We start from the raw sequence: 20,796 nt of genomic DNA, 5'->3' as shown, positions 1-20,796 counted from the left end.
AACTGCAAAGAGCATTTACACCTTTTTTTTTTTTTTTTGAGACAGAGCTTCACTCTGTCGCCCAGGGTGCCAGGCTGGAGTGCAGTGTCGCGATCTCGGCTCACTGCAACCTCCGCCTCCCGGGTTCAGCGATTCTCCTGCCCCAGCCTCCCGAGTAGCTGAGTAGCTGGGATTACAGGCATGCACCACCACCCCTGGCTAATTTTTTGTATTTTTAGTAGAGACGGGGTTTCGCCATGTTGCCCAGGCTGATCTTGAACTCCTCAGCTCAGGTGATCCGCTCGCCTCGGCCTCCCAAAGTGCTGGGATTACAGGCGTGAGCCACCACGCCTGGCCCCAGCCTTTATTTATTTATTTTATTCTTTTTTTTTTTTTTTTCAGACAGGGACTCGCTCTGTCACCCTGGCTGGAGGGCAGTGGCGCGATCTCCGCCCACCAAAACCTCCGCTTCCCGGGTTCAAGCAGCCCTCCCACCTCAGTCTCCCGAGTAGCTGAAACTACAGGCACAAGCCACCAGGCCTGGCTAATTTGTGTATTTTTTGTAGAGCTGTTGCCCAGGGTGGTCTCCTGGGCTCAAGCAATCCGCCCTCCTCGGCCTCCCAGAGTGCCTAGGATTACAGGGGTTAGCCACCTCGCCTGGCCATACAGACTTTTTTATTTTTATTTTATTTTTTATATATTTTTTGAGATGGAGTCTGGCTCTGTCGCCTAGGCTGGAGTGCAGTGGTGCGATCTCGGCTCACTGCAACCTCCACCTCCCGGGTTCAAGAGATTCTCCTGCCTTGGCCTCCCCAGTAACTGGGACTACAGGTGTGTGCCACTACACCCAGCTAAATTTTTGTATTTTTAGTAGAGACAAGGTTTAGCCAGGCTGGTCTTGAACCCCTGACCTCAAGTGATCCACCCGCCTCAGCCTCGCAAAATACTGGGATTACAGGTGTGAGCCACTGTGCCCAGCTAGTACAGCCTTTTTAAAAGTGAACCTGACCAGGTTTCAAATTCTTGCTCTGCTGCCAAGGTAGTAGTTGAGACTCTTGGGAAATCTCTTCCCCTCTCTTGAGTCTCAGTTTGCTCACATGTGAAATGAGGCATTTATGAGAATTAGAGGAGATACCTGTAAAGCTGTTAACACGAAATCTGACGCCTAACAATGGCTCAAAATATCACTGGTGTTCATGTTCCCAGAGGAAGGAACACTTCAGCAGGGCCCAGAAAGTGAAACAGGAATTCACAAGGCGGGGCATGTTTAGGCTTTCTGATTAATGTCTGCCAACCAGTAGGCATTAATCAGCACTCCAGTGCCACTCCCTTGCCCTTAATAAAGACATGCCACCTCTTAGAGTTATGGTTGAAGCCAGATTGTCCTCTTGTTACTACCAGCTGTAACCACCCACAAGGAGACTTCTCCCATCTCCTATGAGTAGCAACCTCCTCTGTGCAATCCTTTCCTTAGCCCCAAACAGGCTGAAATAAAATGATGCATTTATGTGTCTATTTCCACAGCCAACCTAGAAGTTCTCTGGGGACAGAACCTTGGCGGACACCTGAATTAATTGTTCTAGTCTCCAGGCCCAGCACATGGATGCTTGTTGGATGAATTAATGAACCTTGACCCACACCAAGGTGACGAAGGCTTTCAGGAGGTGGAGGGATATGGGGAAAAAAGAGAGTAGAGAGAGGGCAATCCCGGCATGGCTTAGACTTTTTTTTTTTTTTTTTGAAATGGAGTCTTGCTGTGTCACCCAGGCTGGAGTGCAGTGGCACAATTTCAGCTCACTGTAACCTCCACCTCCCAGGTTCACGCGATCCTTGTGCCTCAGCCTCCTGAATAGCTGGGATTACATAGGTGCGTGCCACCATGCCCGGCTAATCTTTGTATTTTTGTTTTTTTCCAAAATGGAGTCTTGCTCTATTGCCCAAGCTGGAGTGCAGGGGCACAGTCTCAGCTCTCACTGCAACCTCTGCCTCCCAGGTTCAAGCGATTCTCCTGCCTCAGCCTTCCTAGGAACTGGGAATACAGGCACGCACCACCATGCCCAGCTAATTTTTGTTTTTTTAGTAGAGACGGGGTTTCACCATATTTCACCTGGCCACCATGTTGGCCAGGCTGGTATTGAACTCTTAACCTTGTGATCCGCCTGCCTTGGCCTCCCAAAGTGCTGGGATTACAGGTGTGAGCTGCTGCGCCTGGCCCATCTTTGTATTTTTTGTAGGGATGGGGTTTCACCAGGGTGGTCTCAAACTCCTGACCTCAAGAGATCTGCCTGCCTCAGCCTCCCAAAGTGCTGGGATTACAGGCATGAGCCACGGCACAGTGCGCCTGGACCTTTTTTTTTTTTTTGAGACTGAGTTTCATTCTTGTTGCCCAGGCTGGAGTGCAATGGCACGATCTTGGCTCACTGCAACCTCTGCCTTCTGGGTCCAAAGGATTCTCCTGCCTCAGCCTCCCAGCCTGCCTACAGCTACTGTAATCCAAGTAGCTGGGATTACAGGTGCCCACCATGATGCCTGGCTAATTTTTATATTTTTAGTAGAGACGGCATTTCACCACGTTGGCCAGGCTGGTCTCAAACTCCTGACCTCAGGTGATCCACCCTTCTCGGCCTCCCAAAGTGTTGGGATTACAGGTGTGAACCACTGTACCTGGCCGGCATAGCTTAGTCTTAAATGAAAGTCTAGGCTGGGCGTGGTGGCTCACGTGGTGCACGCCTGTAATCCCAGCTACTCTGGAGGCTGAAGCAAGAGAATCACTTGAACCCAGAGGCAGAGGTTGCAGTGAGCCGAGATCGGGCCATTGCACTCCAGCCTGGGTGACAAGAGGGAAACTCTGTCTAAAAGAAAAAAAGGAAAGTCTAATGGTGCACAGTGCCTTTGCTGTTATATTTTTAAATGCTTAGAGTTAATGACTCTGCACATCTTTTTTGAACCTGAAGTCATTTGTGACTCTCTCTTACATGCCACATCTAGTCAACCAGTAAATTCCGGGTACTCTACCTTCAAAATTTACCCAACTTAAGGCCGGGTGAGGTGGCTCACGTCTGTAATCCTAGCACTTTGGGAGGCCAGGGCGGGTGGATCACCTGAGGTCAGGAGTTCGAGACCAGCCTGGCCAACATGGTGAAACCATGTCTCTACTAAAAATACAAAAAAAATTAGCCGGGCATGGTGGCGGGTGCCTATAATCACAGCTATTCAGGAGGCTGAGGCAGGAGAATTGCTTCAACCCAGGGGGCAGAGGTTGCAGTGAGCCAAGATTGTGCCACTTCACTAAAGCCTGGGCGAAAGAGCAAAACTCCATCTCAAAAAAAAAAAAACAACAAAAAAAATTGGGGCTGGGCGTGGTGGCTCACACCTGTAATCCCAGCACTTTGGGAGGCCAAGGCGGGCGGATCATGAGGTCACGAGTTTGAGACCAGCCTGACCAACATGGTGAAAACCTGTCTCTACTAAAAATATAAAAACTAGCCGGGCGTGGTGGTGTGCACCTGTACTCCCAGCTACTTGGGAGGCTGAGGCAGGAGAATCGCTTGAACCCTGGAGGCGGAGGTTGCAGTGAGCTGAGGTTGGGCCACGGCACTCTAGCCTAGGCGACACAGTGAGACTCCCTCTTAAAAAAACAAAAAAACAGGTCAGGCACGGTGGCTCACGTCTGTAATCCCAGCACTTTAGGAAGCCGAGGCAGGTGGATCACCTGAGGTCAGGAGTTTGAAACCAGCCTGGCCCACATGGTGAAACCCTGTCTCTACTAAAAATACAAAAATTAGCCAGGTGTGGTGGCAGGTGCTGGTAATCCCAGCTACTCCAGAGGCTGAGGCAGGAGAATCACCTGAACCCGGGAGGTGGAGGGTGCAGTGAGCTGAGACTGTGCCACTGCACTCCACCCTGGGCAACAGAGTGAGGCTCCATCTAAAAAAAAATGAATAAAATAAAACAAAATAAGAAATTGGTGGGGCACGGTGGCTCATGCCTGTAATCCCGGCACTTTGGGAGGCCGAGGTGGGCAGATCACCTGAGGTCAGGAGTTCAACACTAGGCCGACCAACATGGAGAAACCCCATTTCTACTAAAAATACAAAATTAGCCAGGCGTGGTGACGCATGCCTGTAATCCCAGCTACTCGGGAGGCTGAGGCAGAATTGCTTGAACCCGGGAGGCAGAGGTTGCGGTGAACTGAGATAGCCCCATTGCAGTCCAGCCTGGGCAATAAGAGCAAAACTCCGTCTCAAAAAAATTAAAAAAAATTTACCCAGCTTGTTCCCACCATCCTCATTGGCCCCTGCCTGGTTGGGCTACCACTGTCTATCCCCTGGATGGTTGCTGTCACCATCTAAATCACCTCTCCACTTTGGTTCTAGATCCCAGATGTGTTCTCAATACTGCTGCTTAGAAGGCCCTTTTCAAACAATTCAGACCTCTGATCTATTACTGTTCTGCTCAGAATTTCCAGGGCTGTCCCATTTGAATTAAGACTGAGTCCTTTCCTCGGCCTACAGAGCCCTACTCTCCTCCCAACCCCCACCTCATCTCTCTTCTGTTCCTGGCTGTTTCTTGAATATACTGAGCCCACCCCAACCTCTGAGCCTTCGCTTAGTTGCCTCCTTCATTTCCTTCCAGTCTCTGTCTAGTGTCACCTCCTCAGGGACACCTTTTTTTTTTTTTTTTTTTTTTTTTGAGATGGTATCTCACTCCATCGCCCAGGCTGGAGTGCAATGGTGTGATCTCAGCTCACTGCAACCTCTGCCTCCTGGGTTCAAGCGATTCTCCCCGCTCAGCTTCCCGAGTAGCTGGGATTACAGGTGTGCGCCATCATGCCTGGCTAATTGTTGTGTTTTTGTAGAGATGGGGTTTCACCATGTTGGCCAGGCTGGTCTCGAATTCCTGACCTCAGGTGATCTGCCCCCTGGGCCTCCCAAAGTGCTGGGATTACAGGTGTGAGCCACTGCGCCCGGCCAGGACACCTCCTTTGATCACTTTATCTAAGGCACACTCAGGCACTGCATGGTTTTTTTCCCTCTCAACACTGTCAGCCCTGACATAGTATAATACGGATTTTTAAATTGTGTCTCCCTGGCTGGAATGAAAGTCCATGACCATGAGCTGGGACGTTATTCCATTTACTAGTTTCTTTGGGGGCTGTTTCTTTACTTGTAAAATGGGCATTTCTGGGTTCAAGTTCCTTCTGACCAGGATGTTCTGGGGATATGAATTTCTGCTGTCTCGTGGCAGGCCTGAATCACAAATATTTTTTCCCAGATATGGAACTGTATTGCAGGTGGGCTTTGCGTGTTTCCAGGACCCCTGAGACTTTTCTTTTCTTTTCTTTTCTTTTTTTTGAGACGGAGTTTTGCTCTTGTCGCTCAGGCTGGAGCGCAATTGCGCGATCTCGGCTCAGTGCAACCTCTACCTACCGGTTTCAAGCGATTCTCCTGCCTCAGCCTCCCGAGTAGCTGGGATTACAGGCATGCGCCAGCACGCCCGGCTAATTTTGTATTTCTAGTAGACACGGGGTTTCAGCATTTTGGTCAGGCTGGTCTCAAACTTCTGACCTCAGGTGATCCGCCCACCTCGGCTCCCAAAGTGCTGAGATTACAGGCGGAGACTTCTTCACTAGTTTCCCACTATGGGAGTCTGTATCCTTACCACCGAAGATAAGGTTGCATCATAGTCTGGCAATATTTTTTTGATCTTTAGACACAGTTCAATGAGAGGTATTCGAAGCAGTAAAAATGAATCACATTCCAACTACTGACTTTTATTAAAAAGAGTACTATCAGATGAAAATAGTTTTCACACTATTATATAAAAAGACCCATTTTACTTACCCTAAGGCTAAGATCAATTAACAGAACCCCTGGGATAACAGCCCAGGCACCAAATCTGGCCTCAGAGTCTTCCTTGACTTCCCTAAACCGCTTTCCCCCATCTCAGATTCTGAGAATTTGGTTTCTGTCAAGATGTGCCTCTCCAGCCAGGCCTCTCCTGCCAGGACGGTGGCCACAGGGCCATCTCCCTCTCCTGGCGCCCCCAACTGCCTGGCCAAGGTGACTGCTACACACGTGGGGTCGCAGAATCCCTCGAGTCACAACGTCTTCAACGTCTTGTCAGTCCCCTGATCGCACTAAACGTATTTAAAGCCCCCTACTCCTTTAAGAGGGTCACCTCTGTGTACAGGCGGCCTCCTCGCACTAAGTGTGGTGGCGTTCAAGGCTCCGAGACACAGGCGCCTCCCGCGCCACTCCCCGGGCACAGGAACTCCTACTCATTCCTCAGTCATCAGCTCGAAGGTTTCTTCTCCAAGAAGCCTGCCCGGCACTCGAGAAGTAGAGCCGCGAGCCTTCTCCCGGGGGCCCAGCCTTCCCCAGTACGGGCAGGGATCACCCCGGGAGCCCGCGCCCGGCCCCGCTGAGGCCAGGGGCTCCTCGGAGGCGCGGGAAAGCCGGGGAACCAGCGCAGTTACGGCACACACGATGCGGGGCCTGCACAGATGCCGGGCGCCCGATCCTCAGTGGCAAAATAGAGACTCCGCGGAAGAGACACTGAGGTGGGGGAGGCTGCGGGGATCCCATACCGCACTCCAGGTGCCAGGCTCCGCCCCGCCCCTGACGGCGCTTCCGGATCCGGCGGGTGCCGGAAGTGGGCGGGCGGCGACGGCTGCGCGCGGAGGCGGTGGAGGAGGTGCTGGGAGCAGCCGGGCAGCCGCTTCCCGCCCCCGAGCAGGAGCCGGTGCGAGCGGAGCAGAGCCGAGGTCGGGCCGCGAGCGGAGCCGGCCGAGCGGGCGCCGAGCTCCCGCCATGGCCCGGAACACGCTGTCCTCGCGCTTCCGCCGGGTGGACATCGACGAATTTGACGAGAACAAATTTGTGGACGAGCAGGAGGAGGCGGCGGCGGCGGCGGCGGAGCCAGGCCCGGACCCGAGCGAGGTGGACGGGCTCCTGCGGCAATATCCTTCCCTGACGCGGCGTCCGGGCCTGCGCGCGGCCTTCTCACCTTCCCACCTTCCCACCTTCTCGGGCCCTTTCGGGCGGGCCTCCCCTGTCTCCGACCCCCGGCCCCCTCAGGTCAGCCTCCAGCTCCCTGCCGACCCGGCTTCCCTGGGCCGTGCTCCCTTGAGTCCCAGTCTCCCTGGGTCCCTCGTCCCCAGCCCTGGCGCCGCCTTCTGCAGCGCCGTCCCGCGGGTCCCTGGAGCCGGTGGACGGGCTCCCTCGGCACCCCCGCAGGTCCCGCGCCCTCTTCCCCCCTTGCCTCCTCGTCCCCTCACGCTGTCCCTTCCTGGGGGCCCCAGCACTCCGTCCCTCCCTTGCAGGAAATCGGGCCTATGGCGGGGCTGGGTCGGCGGCAGGGCGGAGGTGAGCCGCATCTGAGTAACCGAGTGATCGGGGAGGCTGGGGCGCGGTCCTCCGGGGCCCGATTGCTGCATGGCGTGAAGATAGGTGGGTGGACGGCTGTGGGGAAGACAGAACCCAGGAGGGAGTGGAGGCGGCCGCCGTATTTCAGCCCTGGGGTCTGAGGTTGTGCCTCTCTTCCCCCAGTCAGTCTAACCCTCCCGCTTAACGCTGAGAAAGGGGGACCCTGTGGTTCCTCTGGACACCTTGGTGGTCTCAGCCACGCTCAACAAGTGAGTCTTGGCTCCCCCCAGTACCCTTCTGGTGCAGGAAGCAGCGGAGAAAACTAGTAGTTCAGAGCTAAGAAAAACCAGACACCTTGAAGCGAAGTGTGAAAGTGGAGCCCCACGCCTGGAAATGACTGTTCTTGTGGCCACAGAAAACAGCATTTAGAAAAGATTAAAAATAGAGGTGATTGTCACAGCCTTGCTTGGTCCTTTAGCAGTATGAGCGCAGGAAACTGACTTATTCTCACCGGAAGGATTTTTTTTATTCAAATGGTGTTCCAGGAAGCATGTCCCCTCCCCCCGCACGGATGGGGGCAGGGTTGGAGGCCCATGCTGTACATAAATCAGGTTCTCGGTGTTGAACCAGTTGACTCAGCTTGGAAAGTGGGGCCTGCTGCTTTAGGGGGAGCCCGGCAGTGCTCCTGAGTGTGCCTTTAAACCGAAAACCTTCAGACTTGATTTGAACAGGAATGTGTTTTCCGAAGTGGAGATTCAAGCTTGTAATTCCTGCCCCATCAGGATCTCCCAATCCACCCTCCTTATGAAATGGGGTCAAGGGAAGGGTCCCCAGGAGGGAAGGTTGGTTGTAGTCTGGTATAGGGCCTAGCTCATGGACAGTCAGTGCTGAAAGGGGCTCCAGGGTCAGGCCTTTCGCCCAGGACCCTCATTGAACAGATGAGGAGATCAAGCCTGTCAGCTGCTGCCTTGGTCTGGGTGCAGAACCTTGTTGAAGGTCATGTCTTGGGACTCCCCTGCCTGGTGACAGGTTCCTTGAGGCTGCTTAGAGGCCTGGGCTTAGCACATCCAGGGGATGGTCGTTTCTCCATTCATGGCAGCGTCAGAAGCGTCAGAAACCTTGTTACCATGGAGAGTGCTCCACTTGGGGTTGGGGAAAGGGAGGTTAACGGATAAAGGTAACTGAAACCCTGGCAAATACGGGGCCCAGGTGGAGGAGAATGGAACTGATATTTATTGAGTCTCTATCATGTACCAAGAATCGGACTTATATTAGACCATTGAGGACAGGGGAGCAGGGAGAGGGATAGATGGATTGGGGTTGGGGAGGGCAGAGAGAGGCCCTGTCCTGGGGCTGTATAGGGAAGTGTGCGTGGCAGGAGATGACACAGATGGAGTAGAAGGAACCCGGCTGTGCATCTGCGCACACCCCGCACTATCGTGCTCTGGCTCTGTGACCTCGGATAGGTCGCATACCCTTTCACAACTCAGCATCTTCTGTTACGTGGCGGACAGCCATGCTGGCTTCCTAGATTCCGTGGGAGCCTCATGGGCTAACATCAGCATCACTGGGCACACAGCAAGTGTCCTGGACATGCAGCTCGGGTCTGCAGATAGAGCGGCAGCATGGGATTGTGGGAGGAGCTTGGGTGTGAGGGCCGTGTAGACAGCTTAGTTTTGTGACCTTGCGCAGGTAATTTCTGTTCTCTGAGCCTCAATTCCATTGCCTTTAAAATGAGATAATGATTATTGTCACAGGGATTTTTGGAATGAGATGGCGTGTGAAAGCACCTGGCACAGGATCCGAGACCTTGTGGCGATTTAAAAGTATGAGCTCCTTTCCCCTTCAGTGAAGCAGCTTCTAGACTTCTGGATCAGGGCTCTGTCCAGAGCAGTGGTTGTGAGCGATTTTGCACCCTTCCCCTCCACCCCCAGGAAACTGGAGACATTTTGATGGTTACAGCTTGGGGATGCCACTGGAATCCAGTGGGCAGAGGCCTATGACACACAGCTAAGATCCCACGTCAGAGAATCCTGGGTCCACAGTGTCAGTTGTGCCGTGATTGAGGAAGATCTAGAGGAGATCAAGGGCTGGGCAGGATTCCTCCAGCACCACAGCCTGTTCTCTGAAAAGGCCTAAAGCCAGCCAAGTATGACAGCCGGCTTCACGAATGATAGGTGACTTCAGGGAGGTCCTCCCTGCGCCCCACATCTCCCAACTGCTGAAGGCCCTCACCCATCAATGGGCCGAGTGATTGCTGGACGCGTGGTGCTGAGTTAACGCCACAGCAGTAGCTTTTTGCCCCCGTGGACTAGTTTTATCCCTGCCCTTCCCCATCCATCATTTGAATGATGTCGTTTGTTAGTTGTGCCAGGTTTACATGAAGAGCAAGTGAGCCTATGTTTTCTGTTCAGCCTATGGGATCCTGCTTATTGCTTTGGGGACACCACATTAGAAAAGAGTTACAAGGGCTGGGCGCGGTGGCTCACACCTGTAATCCCAGCACTTTGGGGAGGCCGAGGCAGACAGATCACGAGGTCAGGAGATCGAGACCATCCTGGCTAACACAGTGAAACCCCGTCTCTACTAAAAATACAAAAAAAAATTAGCTGGGCGTGGTGGCGGGCGCTTGTCGTCCCAGCTACTCAGGAGGCTGAGGCAGGAGAATGGCATGAACCTGGGAGGCGGAGCTTGCAGTGAGGCAATATTGCACCACTGCACTCCAGCCTGGGTGACAGAGCGAGACTCCGTCTCAAAAAAAAAAAAAAAAAGGAGTTACAAAGTAGAGGTTATCAGTGGCTGATATCAGGCTGGCCTTGTTTGGATGGGGAAAAGGAACTCCAGAACTGAAAGCCAGAGGGACTGGACTGCCTCTTGAGTGTGGAAGGTGGATCAGAGCCAAGCAGGGAGCTGGGGAACCAGCGCTGGGAGTGGCTTGCCTGATGGCGCAGACCCAGCTCACTCAAGATGGAGCTCATACTGAGGAAGCCAGGAGATTCAGCTCTGCTCCGAAGGCCCTTCCTGTCTGCACGTGGGTATCACTGCATGAAGAGGAGTAGAGACCCGATTGGGCAGAAGCCATTCCTTGTTCTATTTTTGAAGCTTTTTGGCTGAAGCCAGTGTTTCATACGAGGAAATGAAAGTTGGCTGATGTAATTCAGTTTAAAATAGGTGTCACCTTTGGGGACCTAACCCAGATTGTAATTTTCTTTTGCATGCTGGGTATTCAGAACTCAGCGAAGAATGTGTTGTCAGGATTGCAACTGAGGTTGGGGGGTAAGGGTGGAGACTGGCTCATTGTTGGCAAAAGCTTCTGTTAGATTGATAAACTCTTTCCAGGTAACAGTTGGGACCTCATTGATCCCGCTAGATCTTAGAAGTTCTAGCACATCTTAATTTCCTTAATAGTTTAATTGATGAAGAGCATTGATGAAGAGTTAGGAGGTCTCCCTTTGTACCTACATTTTCTGCTTTTTTAGAATGAGAAGATGAGAACGACCTCCAGTTCACATGTACGGGTGCTGTGAGGATCCAGTAGGGGAGATACAGTGCTCAGCACCAAGCAGGTGCAAGTGAGCACAATCCAATTTTACATCAAGTTACCCCTCCAGGACAGTTGCTTTGACGTGGAAGGTAGAGAGGGAGTTGGAAGGAGGGTTTGCATGGTTGGCAGAGGTGCCCTGCAGCCTCCCTGTGCAGGCTGTAAACAGTCTCTGCCCACCTGGAAGCCGTGGAAGGTGGGTGGTATGGATGAGATCCCATCTGACTCTGTTCCCTGAGCTGTTTCTGAAGTGAGCTTGTTCATGACGGCATGGACGTGCTTGAGCCTAGCTATCCTTAACTGGTGGTGATGCACAGGGGACATGCTTCGGGCATTCCATGCAGCCTTGCGGAACTCTCCCGTCAACACCAAGAATCAAGCTGTGAAGGTAAAGGGGTGGCGCTGCGGCTCTGCTGGGTGCTGTTGGGACCAGGGCTGTGGGTGTCTGCCCAGTGCGAGTGTGAGCTCCTCCGGGCTCCGGGCGGTGCCCGTTTCATCCACATCAGAGGGAGTGAGTTGGCACTGGGCGGGGCTTCCACGGAAGCCTCCTGGCGCTCCCTAGGTGGTGAGGCTTCTCTGACATCAATGCTGTCAGCGTTTATATACGAGAACCTCCCCACGGAAGCCTTCACTCCTGCTCACGGCCTCGTAGGCTGAGAAGTCAGCCTGGCCCTGGCTGATGAGGAAAATGGATGAATTCGCTCACCTGTGGTGCTTATGCTCCCACAGGCTGTTAAATAGGCTTTGTCTGCCTGAGGATTTTAAGTACCCGTACGCTTTCCTACCTTCTAAAAACTAAATTGTGCTTACTGCATCACCAAGGCTAGAATTTGGTTCAGAGAAAGGGGTCTCCCTGCAGCTGGGATTCTGGCAGCTGTGACAGCATCTTGATGTCACCAATGGCTGCACCTTCACAGAGTTCTGGGGAATGGTCCCACCCTTCTGGGTGTGAACACAAGAGGGACGCTCACACCGTCTGGGTGTGAACACAAGAGGGATGCTCACACTGTCTGGGTGTGAACACAAGAGGGACGCTGCAGCTGAGTCAACCTGGTTTTATTTTTATTTTTTAATAGTCCACCACCATTGTGGAGTATAATAAGGCCTTATTGGTGTCATCTAAAATAGTGATGGGCTGGGTGCCATGGTTTATGCCTGTAATCCCAGCACTTTGGGAGGCGGGAGGATCGCTTGAGCTCAGGAGTTTGAGACCAGCCTGGGCAACATAGCGAGACTTTGTCTGTATTAAAAAATAAAAAAAAAAATTAGCTGGGCATGGTGGCATGTGCCTGTAGCCCTAACTGAGGTGGGAGGATTGCTTGAGCCTGGGAGAGGCTGCAGTGAGCTGAGATTGCACCACTGCACTCTAGCTTAGGCAACAGAGCGAGACCCTGCCCCTCCCTCCCTCTCTCCCTCTTTTCTCTTCTCTCTCTCTCTCTCTCTCTCTGAGTTGATACTTGTCCTAGTAAACCACTTACTCCCCCAAAATAAGTAGAGTAACTTGTTGGCATAAATAAAAGATACTTTGAAATTTAAATCCACAAAAGACGTTCTAACCCACTTATTTTAACCATCCTGGACGAATTAGAAACTGGGCAGTGTTTCTGGTGATCTGTGTCCTTGCTTTGGTGTGGGGCATGGCATGGCGGTGCCTGCGCAGCTCTGGGCCTCACTTGCTCTTTTTCGTCTGCAGGAGCGAGCCCAGGGCGTGGTGCTGAAAGTGCTCACAAACTTCAAGAGCAGTGAGATTGAGCAGGCTGTGCAGTCACTGGACAGAAACGGCGTTGACTTGTTAATGAAGTACATTTATAAAGGCTTTGAGAAGCCCACAGAAAATAGCAGCGCAGTGTTACTCCAGTGGCACGAAAAGGTATGTGAATGCTGCCACGCGCCCCAGTGAGCCACCTGGCTTGCCTTGGGGTTCAATCAGCAGGCCAGATTTTCCAGAACAAACGTAGGACGGTCTGATAGGCGTGTGGGGTCAGAGGATGAGCCCCAACCTGGGACATGTCATTACTTCCTTCTCCCAAGGAAGCTCCTGGTAGGGACCTGCTGTCTCTGGTAATTGCAGTTACTTTTTTGCTTTTTAGCTGCCGATTTATGTCAGGCAGGACGGGGTGCCCTTGGTACAGGACATGTGGGCAGATAACATGGCATAGTAAGGTGGTCAGGGAGTCTAGGTAGGAAGGGGGCCTGCTGGTTGGTTGGGGCTTCATGATACTTGCAGTGGTGGAGGCAGCTGTTGGGGGTTCTTAGAAATAGAGTCCTCCAGCCAGCTCTAAGGGCTTCCTGCCCTGGCCTCAGCCTTAGCAGGCCAGAGTGAGCAGTGGGCAGAAACCTTGACCTCACTTAATATGGCCTTCGTCCAGGTGAAGCAGAAAGAGCTGTGTCTGCCCTTCGCTTGGGTCCGTGTGAGAGCAAGGCCTTTGGCAAGCCTGTGTCCTGCCTGTACCACTGGGGCTGCCTCCCACACCCTCCCCTGCACACCCCTAGTGCCGCAGTAAGCACGCCCACCATTAAAGCAGACCAGGAGTTACTAACGTGCCTGCCTTCCTCAGAGGCTCAGTGTTGAGTTGGAAGAGAAGGGTTTTACAGTGGGCCAGTCCTTAAGGTGGCGTGGGTGCTGGGCTGTGGTTGTGGCCTTAGGTCTGCTGGCGGGTGTGCTGTGCCTTCTTGGCCTCCCCTCTCCTGGGCTCAAGGAAGTGAACAAGTCCTCTGTATGATGGGGAGGCCAGGCCCTCTCGTCCCTTTAAGGCAGCTTGGTGCCTGCCAGTCACCTCAGCGGGCAGCAGTCAGTGGGCTTGTGTGCATCTGTAAACTCAGCACTTTGGGAGGCTGAGGCAGGAGGATTGCTGGAGCCCAGGAGTTCAAGAACAGCCCAGGCAATGTAGTGAGAACCCATCTCTACAAAAAAATTAATTAGGCTGGGTGCGGTGGCTCACGCCAGTAATCCCAGCATTTTGGGAGGCGGAGGCAGGCGGATGACCTGAGGTCAGGAGCTCAAGACCAGCCTGGGCAACATGGTGAAACCCCGTCTCTACTAAAAATACAAAAATTAGCCGGGGGTGGTGGCGGGCGCCTGTAATCCCAGCTGCTCGGGAGGCTGAGGCAGGAGAAGTGCTTGAACCGGGGAGGCAGGTTTGCAGTGAGCCGAGATCGTGCCATTGCACTCCAGCCTGGGCGACAAGAGCGAAACTCCGTCTCAAAAAAAATAAATTAGCCGGGCCTGGTGGTGCACACCTGTGGTCCCAGCTACTCAGGAGGATGGCTTGAGCCCAGGACATCAAGGCTGTGCAGTGAGCTGTGATCTGGGCAACAGAGTGAGACCCCAACTCAAAAGGGAAGCTCGAGGGCTCTGCTTTGTGTGCTGGTGACAGTGTTCTCAAGCCAGTTCTGCCCAAGAGCCAACAGCTCTCGGGACCCCACGGCTCCAGGACAGGGCTCCTTCCCTAGAATGTGCTCTATCTCAGGAATCCTCTTTGGAGGATCTGTGATGGGATCTAGGTCAGGGAATGTCCCCCCTGTCTCTGGCAAGCCAGGCTCCCCTTGGCCAGCCAGGTCTCATCTGACACGTTTTCTTTTCCTGCCCCCACAGGCCTTAGCAGTAGGAGGACTAGGCTCCATTATAAGAGTTCTTACAGCAAGAAAGACTGTTTAACAAAAATAAAAAGACTCATGTTACCTTGAGAAGAATTCTGGATGCCCAGGCTGGTGAAGAAGGGATTGACAATGGACCATCTTCCTAGGAACTCCCAAGTAAACTATTTCAGGACATGTATCTGCTGAAATGTATTTTATTTTCAAGGTGGAGGGGAAAATCGTCTGTTTCCTAAATCCTGTTTAGGATCTGATAGTCTATGCCTTTGTCTCCGAGTACTGCAGAACTGACATTTTGACGGTCTACCAGCGTGGCGGCTGGTGTTGGTCAGATGCACCTGTGCGCACTGGGGGAGGGATGGTTTGGGCAGGTGCAGATCCAAGGGCTGTGGTAAACAGGAGAGTTTGTGTTTTTGAAGTGGAAAAAAACCCAAGAGTTTGTACAGACATCCTGTCTTCCCAGAGAAGGTGGACACTCTTGGGCTCATTGTAAAGTGCCTGCTGCATCAATAAAGCTCTTGGCTTATTAGTCTATACATTGCGGTGTGTTTCGTGTATGTAAAAAAAAAATGGTAATGAATGGGATGGTAATGAATGAGAGTTCAGTTGTTCCGGAAACCCGATGTGGAAGGAGTAGACCTGTGTCCCTGTTGAGCCACCCCTGGGAGCGAGCATGGCAATCCACAGGCCCTCTGCCACAGGACGCCAGCCTCGGCCTCAGAGCTGCCGGCTGCTGCAGAGAGGTGTTTGCTGAATAAACTATTTATTGTTTCTTACTCCTTTGATTTGTATGTAATAATTAATTTTGGAGCTTATTTAATTTAATAAAGTGCCAAACATTTAATAATTGATCTAGGCTTTAAAAGTCTTCAGTTTGTGGGATTGCACTTGGAATCTTTTGAGGGTGGGGGCCTCAGATGTGCCTGGTCACGTCTCCTCATGTTGGGTTGGCTGTGCTGCAGAATCACTGCTGTGTGGACAAGTTTTCTTTAAAGAAAGAACTAAACGTCAGAAATGGGGAGCAATCAGCAAATAGATGGTATAATTTGGTTCCCCGTAACCAATAACAGAGCCTCTCTGAAGGGCAAAAATGCTTTTCTTTCCTTTTCAGCACATGTGACTGCAGCTTGCATTCTGTTAAAGGTTAGGGCCCCATTCACACTCCAGAAGCTCCTCTGGGTCATACAGCCTGTGGATACAGACTTTGACCAAAGTGACACAGTCCTCCCCTCCACAGCTCTCCCCTCCTCAGTCCCTCTTCAGAACCACTGCAATTCTTGGGGGGGTAGAATGGGGCTGTTGGCTTCATTAAATTACGTATATTTATTCACCCAAATCCAGTCTGGGAAGGTTCTTTCTGAAAGACAAACATTCTCTAGCCCTTGAAGTTGGCCTTTGGAGTGTTAAATATGAGACACAAAATACCAGATTTAATGAGTCAAAGAAATACTGACACACCAAACTAGTAAAATCCATTGTAGTTGCATCTGGATTGAAGAGCTTTAATCAAAAAGTGTATTGCACCACAGATGAATTTGCTACAGCAGTTTTCAAGAATACAATCCCTATTTACAACATGGAAGGAGAGCTCAAGATCCATCGCTCGTATAAAGGGCTATAGATACCGTCGCTAACACAGAAAGTTTTATACAAGTCAAAGTGCATTAAATCACTTAGAATATTTATTCCACTCTTCCTCTTAAAGCTGAAGGAAATTCAACATGCAGGAGGAAAGCCTAGTCAGTGAAGCCTCCCTAAAGTGAGTACAGACCTAGGAACGGGCCCCACAGCTACACCTAAAACTGCCGAGGAGTGGGGCCTGGGGTGCGTGTGGGACCAGTTCAATGGCTGGAGAAGCCACGGAGGCAGCGGACGGGCTTCTGTGGAAATGTAGCTGCCTTTGGCTGGCTGTGAGCTACCCAGTCTTAGAGATTCTTTCCTGGAACAGTTGAAAAAGGAAATCCTACTTTGAAAAAAGGCTACCTCTTACCCATCAAACTTGCAGAACAGAAGAGACTCCTGTTTCGTGTTCCCACCAGGTAAATGGAAATTCGTGTTCTAAACAAGGGATAACTGTGTCTGCAAGGAGGAGCCAGATGAGGAGGTTAGTCACTGGAGAAGGGGCCTCTGGAAGGCAGAGAGCCCGAGCTGGGACTAAGGAGATGCTGCCCTGGCTTGGTTCTTCATGGAAATTTCGTTAGGTTAACGTTGCAAATGCGTGTTTTTCTGTGACACATTTTATATACCTATTTTGGCCCTAAGCATGATTGAGAAATACAACTTTCCATCACTGGATAATGGATAATAAATTTAGGAGCTCCAGTTATTAATTTAGTTTTTTATTTAACCAGTGAAACTTTCATCAAACAATAAACGGTTTCCTTTTAGATTCAATATTGTGGCTTTTCCAGAACCAGCATGTTCCCTTTCCTCAGTAAACGAGGGATCCATAAAACAAGTTTTTGTTGGTTACTACCAGAGTCATGTGCATGCTACAAGTGCTGCAGCCAGCTGGGCGCCGTCTGGGTGTAGTGTCATTTTAAGTATTTGGGGTGGGATGAGGGAGAGAGAGCGGCTCCACAGACAAGGCAGACTGCCCCAATGTCTCCATCGAGGCTGGGGGACAGCTGCTGCCCCCATTGGAGACAGCGGACTGTCCTTCAGTAGAAGACAGGTGGTCTGCATCGCCCAGCGGCAGCGCGGCACAGAATCAAGACAAAGCACACGAGATCCCACTGCACTTCAGAGGGAGCAGTGCCAGAGTGCGAGTGAGAAGACAAAGGAACAGGAATCCTAGTTTTAGGAAGAATTTCCTCTGGACGCTCTGATTTTAAGAACACCAGTTAAATGGATTTTATAGTACAGAAGACATGTTTATAGTAGTGAAGAACTTCAGCTATAAAAAATAGTTTAAAATGGTTTACCAGCAACCTATCCAAGACAAGTACATTCATTAAAAAGGCAATTGAGTGTATTTGGTACTAAGGGTCTTTTCATATATTTGCTAGTTTTCTTAAGTAAAGTGGAGATACTGTCAGAAAGGTGCATTTTCCTCATTCATCCACACCGGCCCTTAAAGATGGATCCTCTAAAGTTCTAGGTGGTTTGAGAGACAAGGTGAAAGAATATTTTCTTGAGAGGAAGGGATAAAAAGCTTCTAACTCATCTGAATTTTTAAAAGCCACTCCCATAGAGTTCCCATGGAGTTGGCTGTTCCTGGCAGAGGCAGGTGGGTTTGGCCTGCCGGGCACCATCTCAAAGGGCCGTCTCTACCTCCAGTAGCAGCGCTACATGGTGACTCAGATGTGCCTGCCAGATGCTGATGGCTTCAGCTGTAAGTGCTACCGTGAAGTTAGAGGATTCAGGTGCAGATGGGGTGCTGGCTGGAGCTGGGATATTAGCAGCACTGTGGAAATCTGGGTAGTGCCAGGACCCTCCTGTTTGGTGACCAGAATGACAGGATCAGCTACCCCCTGAGGTTCAGGTCAGCCTGCAGGGAAGTGGGCCTTAGTCTTGTAAACAATGTTTAGACGCTTGTACAAAATACTGCAGTTACAGTGATTAAAAACCCACCCAGACTGGTGTGTCAGTGTTCTTTTCACAGAAAAAGTGTCAACCCACGGAGCTCCATCCTTGGGTAGTCCCCTCTAGGACCACGGTATCCGAGGGTTTGAGATAGACGGCCGGATGCTGCCCTTGGGAGCTGGTTTGGACCCAAACCATGACATCTGCATTTGAAACAGAAAAGGCTTCTGAGATGCAAATCAGGACTTGGTGCCAGGGAAACTGAACCGCCCCTCCCCTCCCGTGAGCCTGTCACTCCTGCCCCCCACGCATCCTGCCTCTGGCTCTGAGCAGAGCAAGAAGATGGTGCCAGTAACCAGTCTGCAGGCCCGTGCTCAGTACAGGAGGGAAATGAGAAAAACACTGAGTTGACAGGAACAAGGTAGTGGAACTGCAGGTATTTTTTCCTATTAGAGCATTTATGCAGACACTTTTGGAATTTGAGTGCTGAGCCAGACCTGGGGCTCTCGATAAAGCGCTATCAATGAAAATGCTTTGAAAAATATGTGGCCTGTTGGTCAAGTACAGCACAGACATTTGGGCACAAAGGATGTCATCGCTAAAAAGTGCTTGGATCAAGTTCATCCAAAAGCAGCCAAGCTGATCATGCAGCTGTGCTGGTACCTACATTCGGGTGTGGGGCCAAGGGGTCTTAAACTGCTGCTGCTGGGATGGTTGACAACCTGTCTTGGAAGCTGGAACAGTAGACCAGAGAACCCTACCTTATATTCCAGAGTTTCTTTGAGCATGTTCTCCTCCTCTTGGGAAAAGTTCAGCAACACTGACACAGCTTTTATAAGATGAAAAGCCTGAAACACAGTAAGTTTTGCTGCCATAGGCCTTGGTGAAGGTGAGGCGGGGTGGGGTCGGGGGAGCTACATGGCATTTCCTGCTCGCTTTGGTTAGCAGGACCAGGTGGTGGGTGACGCTCTGGCACTCTGAAGTTTGGCAGCAATGATAGGTTCTTTCTTCCCCTGCATCCTCGGGGGCCTGGCAGGCTTAAGGGAACTACCCCAGCAGCTACCCTACCCTTTGGCAGGACCCAGGAGCGATGGGTGGATTCCATTCCCGGCTTCCGGCCTCTGGCCTCAGCACCCAGGCCAGGATTTAGAAGTGGAGCCTATGTCTCCCACCAGGAGCCAGTTCCTGCACGGCCTCTCCCGCCAGCCGCTCACTCCGCAGGCCAACGCCAGCAGGAGACATGACTGGGTGACCACAAGGGCGTCAAATCAGGATGTACGAGGAAAAGGGAGAAAGGGGCTGGGCAGGGGTCCCTGCAGGACAGACTGTAGGGCGGGGCCTCAATACCCAAAAGACACCTCAAAAGCCCTTTACCTCGGATTCGCGACAAGACATGAATTTTAAAACCACATGTTTAAGGTACTCAAAGTTGATCTCGCGGGCATCTGTCAGGTCAGTGTTATTCGTGACGGAAGGCGCCATGTTTGCCATCTCAGGTCCAGGTTTCTCCCGGACTTCGAAGAGCTCATTATCGGGTCTGATTTTCTGAAAAACCAGTGGGAAAGATGCTACACCGAACCCTCTGAGACAGGTGGAAAAAATCACACGGGAGGTTCACCTGGTCCAAACTATGATCACTATCGTAGGGCAAAAAGGGCCCCACCTGGGAAGGAAGCACCTCCAGGTGGGCTTGAGGAGGGAGTGACATCATTTGGGGAAATTCAGACATTGCGTTTTCCATGGCAAGAACACACGTCCCTGGGGCCTGAAGCTGCTCGCATCCCGCATCAGGCCAAGCACTCTGCCACACACACACTGTTAGAGCATCGCTGCGCTGGTGTGGCAGGCAACCCCACTTCCAGATGAGGATGCAGGCTCAGAGAAGGCAGGAACAGGGCTGCGGCCACGGAGCTGCTTCAGAGGTGCATGCAGGCTGGCAGGCTGTCCCACCAGCTAACGTTGGATTGCCCAGCGACCCCTTGCAATTAATTAGGGGGTGGAGGGAGCATAGTCAGGCGGCGAGGGACCTCAGGAGGACCGGGCACAGGCAGCAGGGGGAGTGCTGGGAAGTGGGGCCAGCTCCCGTGTGAGTACTCACCAGCTCCTTCTGCAGAGTCTTCCGGAGCTCCAGCATCCGCTGCTGCATCTGCTTTATGGTCTGCGACAAGCCCCACCCCACAGAAAGCCAATCATTAGATGCATGTTTCACCAAAGGAAACAGACCTGAAGATCCCACGGGATCCCCTGTACACCTGTGAGGAGCCTCTGCCCTGAGAAGTCATCCTGAGAGGCTGGTGCTCAGCTGTCGCATGCTTGTGCCTACGACTGTTGGGCTGTCATCCCTCTTGGGCCACTGCTTTCACACGCTTGAGTCTCCACGTCCCACAGGGGCCACAGTCCCTCTGTGTTGACATGAGTGCCCCAGCGCTGCCTATCCCTTCCCGGGGGCTTGGTCCACCACACACAGCCCAGCTGGAAAAGGCTCTGGACTATAGATTTTGCCCTCAAAATTCGATTTTTATGCTGTGATCCCCAAGTAGGATACTTAGGCGAGGACTTACGGTTCTCATCACTACTGCTCTCTTGAAATACATTAATAATCTGCAATGCTTATTTTGAACACCCTAAAAAGATCATGGTTTTTCTGCACGACTCATCAACATCCAGTTTTAGATAAATAATTTGGAAAATAATTTTTTTTTTTTTTTGAGATGGATTCTCGCTCTGTTGCCCAGGCTGGAGTGCAATGACACGATCTCAGCTCACTGCAACCTCTGCCTCCTGGGT

At 51.8% G+C, this 20,796-nt stretch overlaps 2 protein-coding genes across 6 annotated transcripts in view; one reads left to right on the top strand and one right to left on the bottom strand.

Moving 5' to 3' along the window:
• Window positions 1–6,640: 6,640 nt before the first annotated feature.
• On the top strand, window positions 6,641–15,020 carry ARPC5L (actin related protein 2/3 complex subunit 5 like). The gene is made up of 4 exons (XM_055117614.3): window positions 6,641–6,941; window positions 11,204–11,275; window positions 12,581–12,757; window positions 14,483–15,020. Exons 1-4 carry the CDS (start codon window positions 6,792–6,794, stop codon window positions 14,543–14,545), a joined length of 462 nt encoding a protein of 153 aa, XP_054973589.2. The 5' UTR covers window positions 6,641–6,791; the 3' UTR covers window positions 14,546–15,020.
• A 930-nt stretch (window positions 15,021–15,950) lies between these two features.
• GOLGA1 (golgin A1) overlaps window positions 15,951–20,796 on the bottom strand; it is a 62,727-nt gene continuing 57,881 nt past the window's right edge. For all 5 annotated transcript variants that reach the window (XM_003808047.5, XM_034929039.3, XM_008960132.4 and 2 more), the window contains 4 exons: window positions 20,108–20,167; window positions 19,384–19,554; window positions 18,771–18,857; window positions 15,951–18,212 (listed from right to left, as the gene is read on the bottom strand). In XM_003808047.5, coding sequence (XP_003808095.1) covers window positions 18,132–18,212; window positions 18,771–18,857; window positions 19,384–19,554; window positions 20,108–20,167 — 399 coding nt within the window. In that variant the 3' untranslated portion in view covers window positions 15,951–18,131. The remainder of the gene's footprint in view (window positions 18,213–18,770; window positions 18,858–19,383; window positions 19,555–20,107; window positions 20,168–20,796) is intronic.

This window comes from Pan paniscus, chromosome 11 (assembly GCF_029289425.2).
Source record: "Pan paniscus chromosome 11, NHGRI_mPanPan1-v2.0_pri, whole genome shotgun sequence".
Classification (NCBI taxonomy): Eukaryota; Metazoa; Chordata; class Mammalia; order Primates; family Hominidae; genus Pan; species Pan paniscus.
Note: the sequence above shows the minus strand (reverse complement) of the source record. Positions and strands in the feature narration are given on the sequence as shown.

What these genes read in the sequence shown, in the direction of transcription:
- ARPC5L (XM_055117614.3), top strand. Translation starts at nt 6,792, where the DNA reads ATGGCCCGGAACACGCTGTCCTCGCGCTTCCGCCGGGTGGACATCGAC. An exon ending in TGGACGGGCTCCTGCGGCAA is followed by an intron (nt 6,942 to 11,203) that starts TATCCTTCCCTG and finishes TGGTGATGCACA; the next exon opens with GGGGACATGCTTCGGGCATT. An exon ending in TACTCCAGTGGCACGAAAAG is followed by an intron (nt 12,758 to 14,482) that starts GTATGTGAATGC and finishes CTGCCCCCACAG; the next exon opens with GCCTTAGCAGTAGGAGGACT.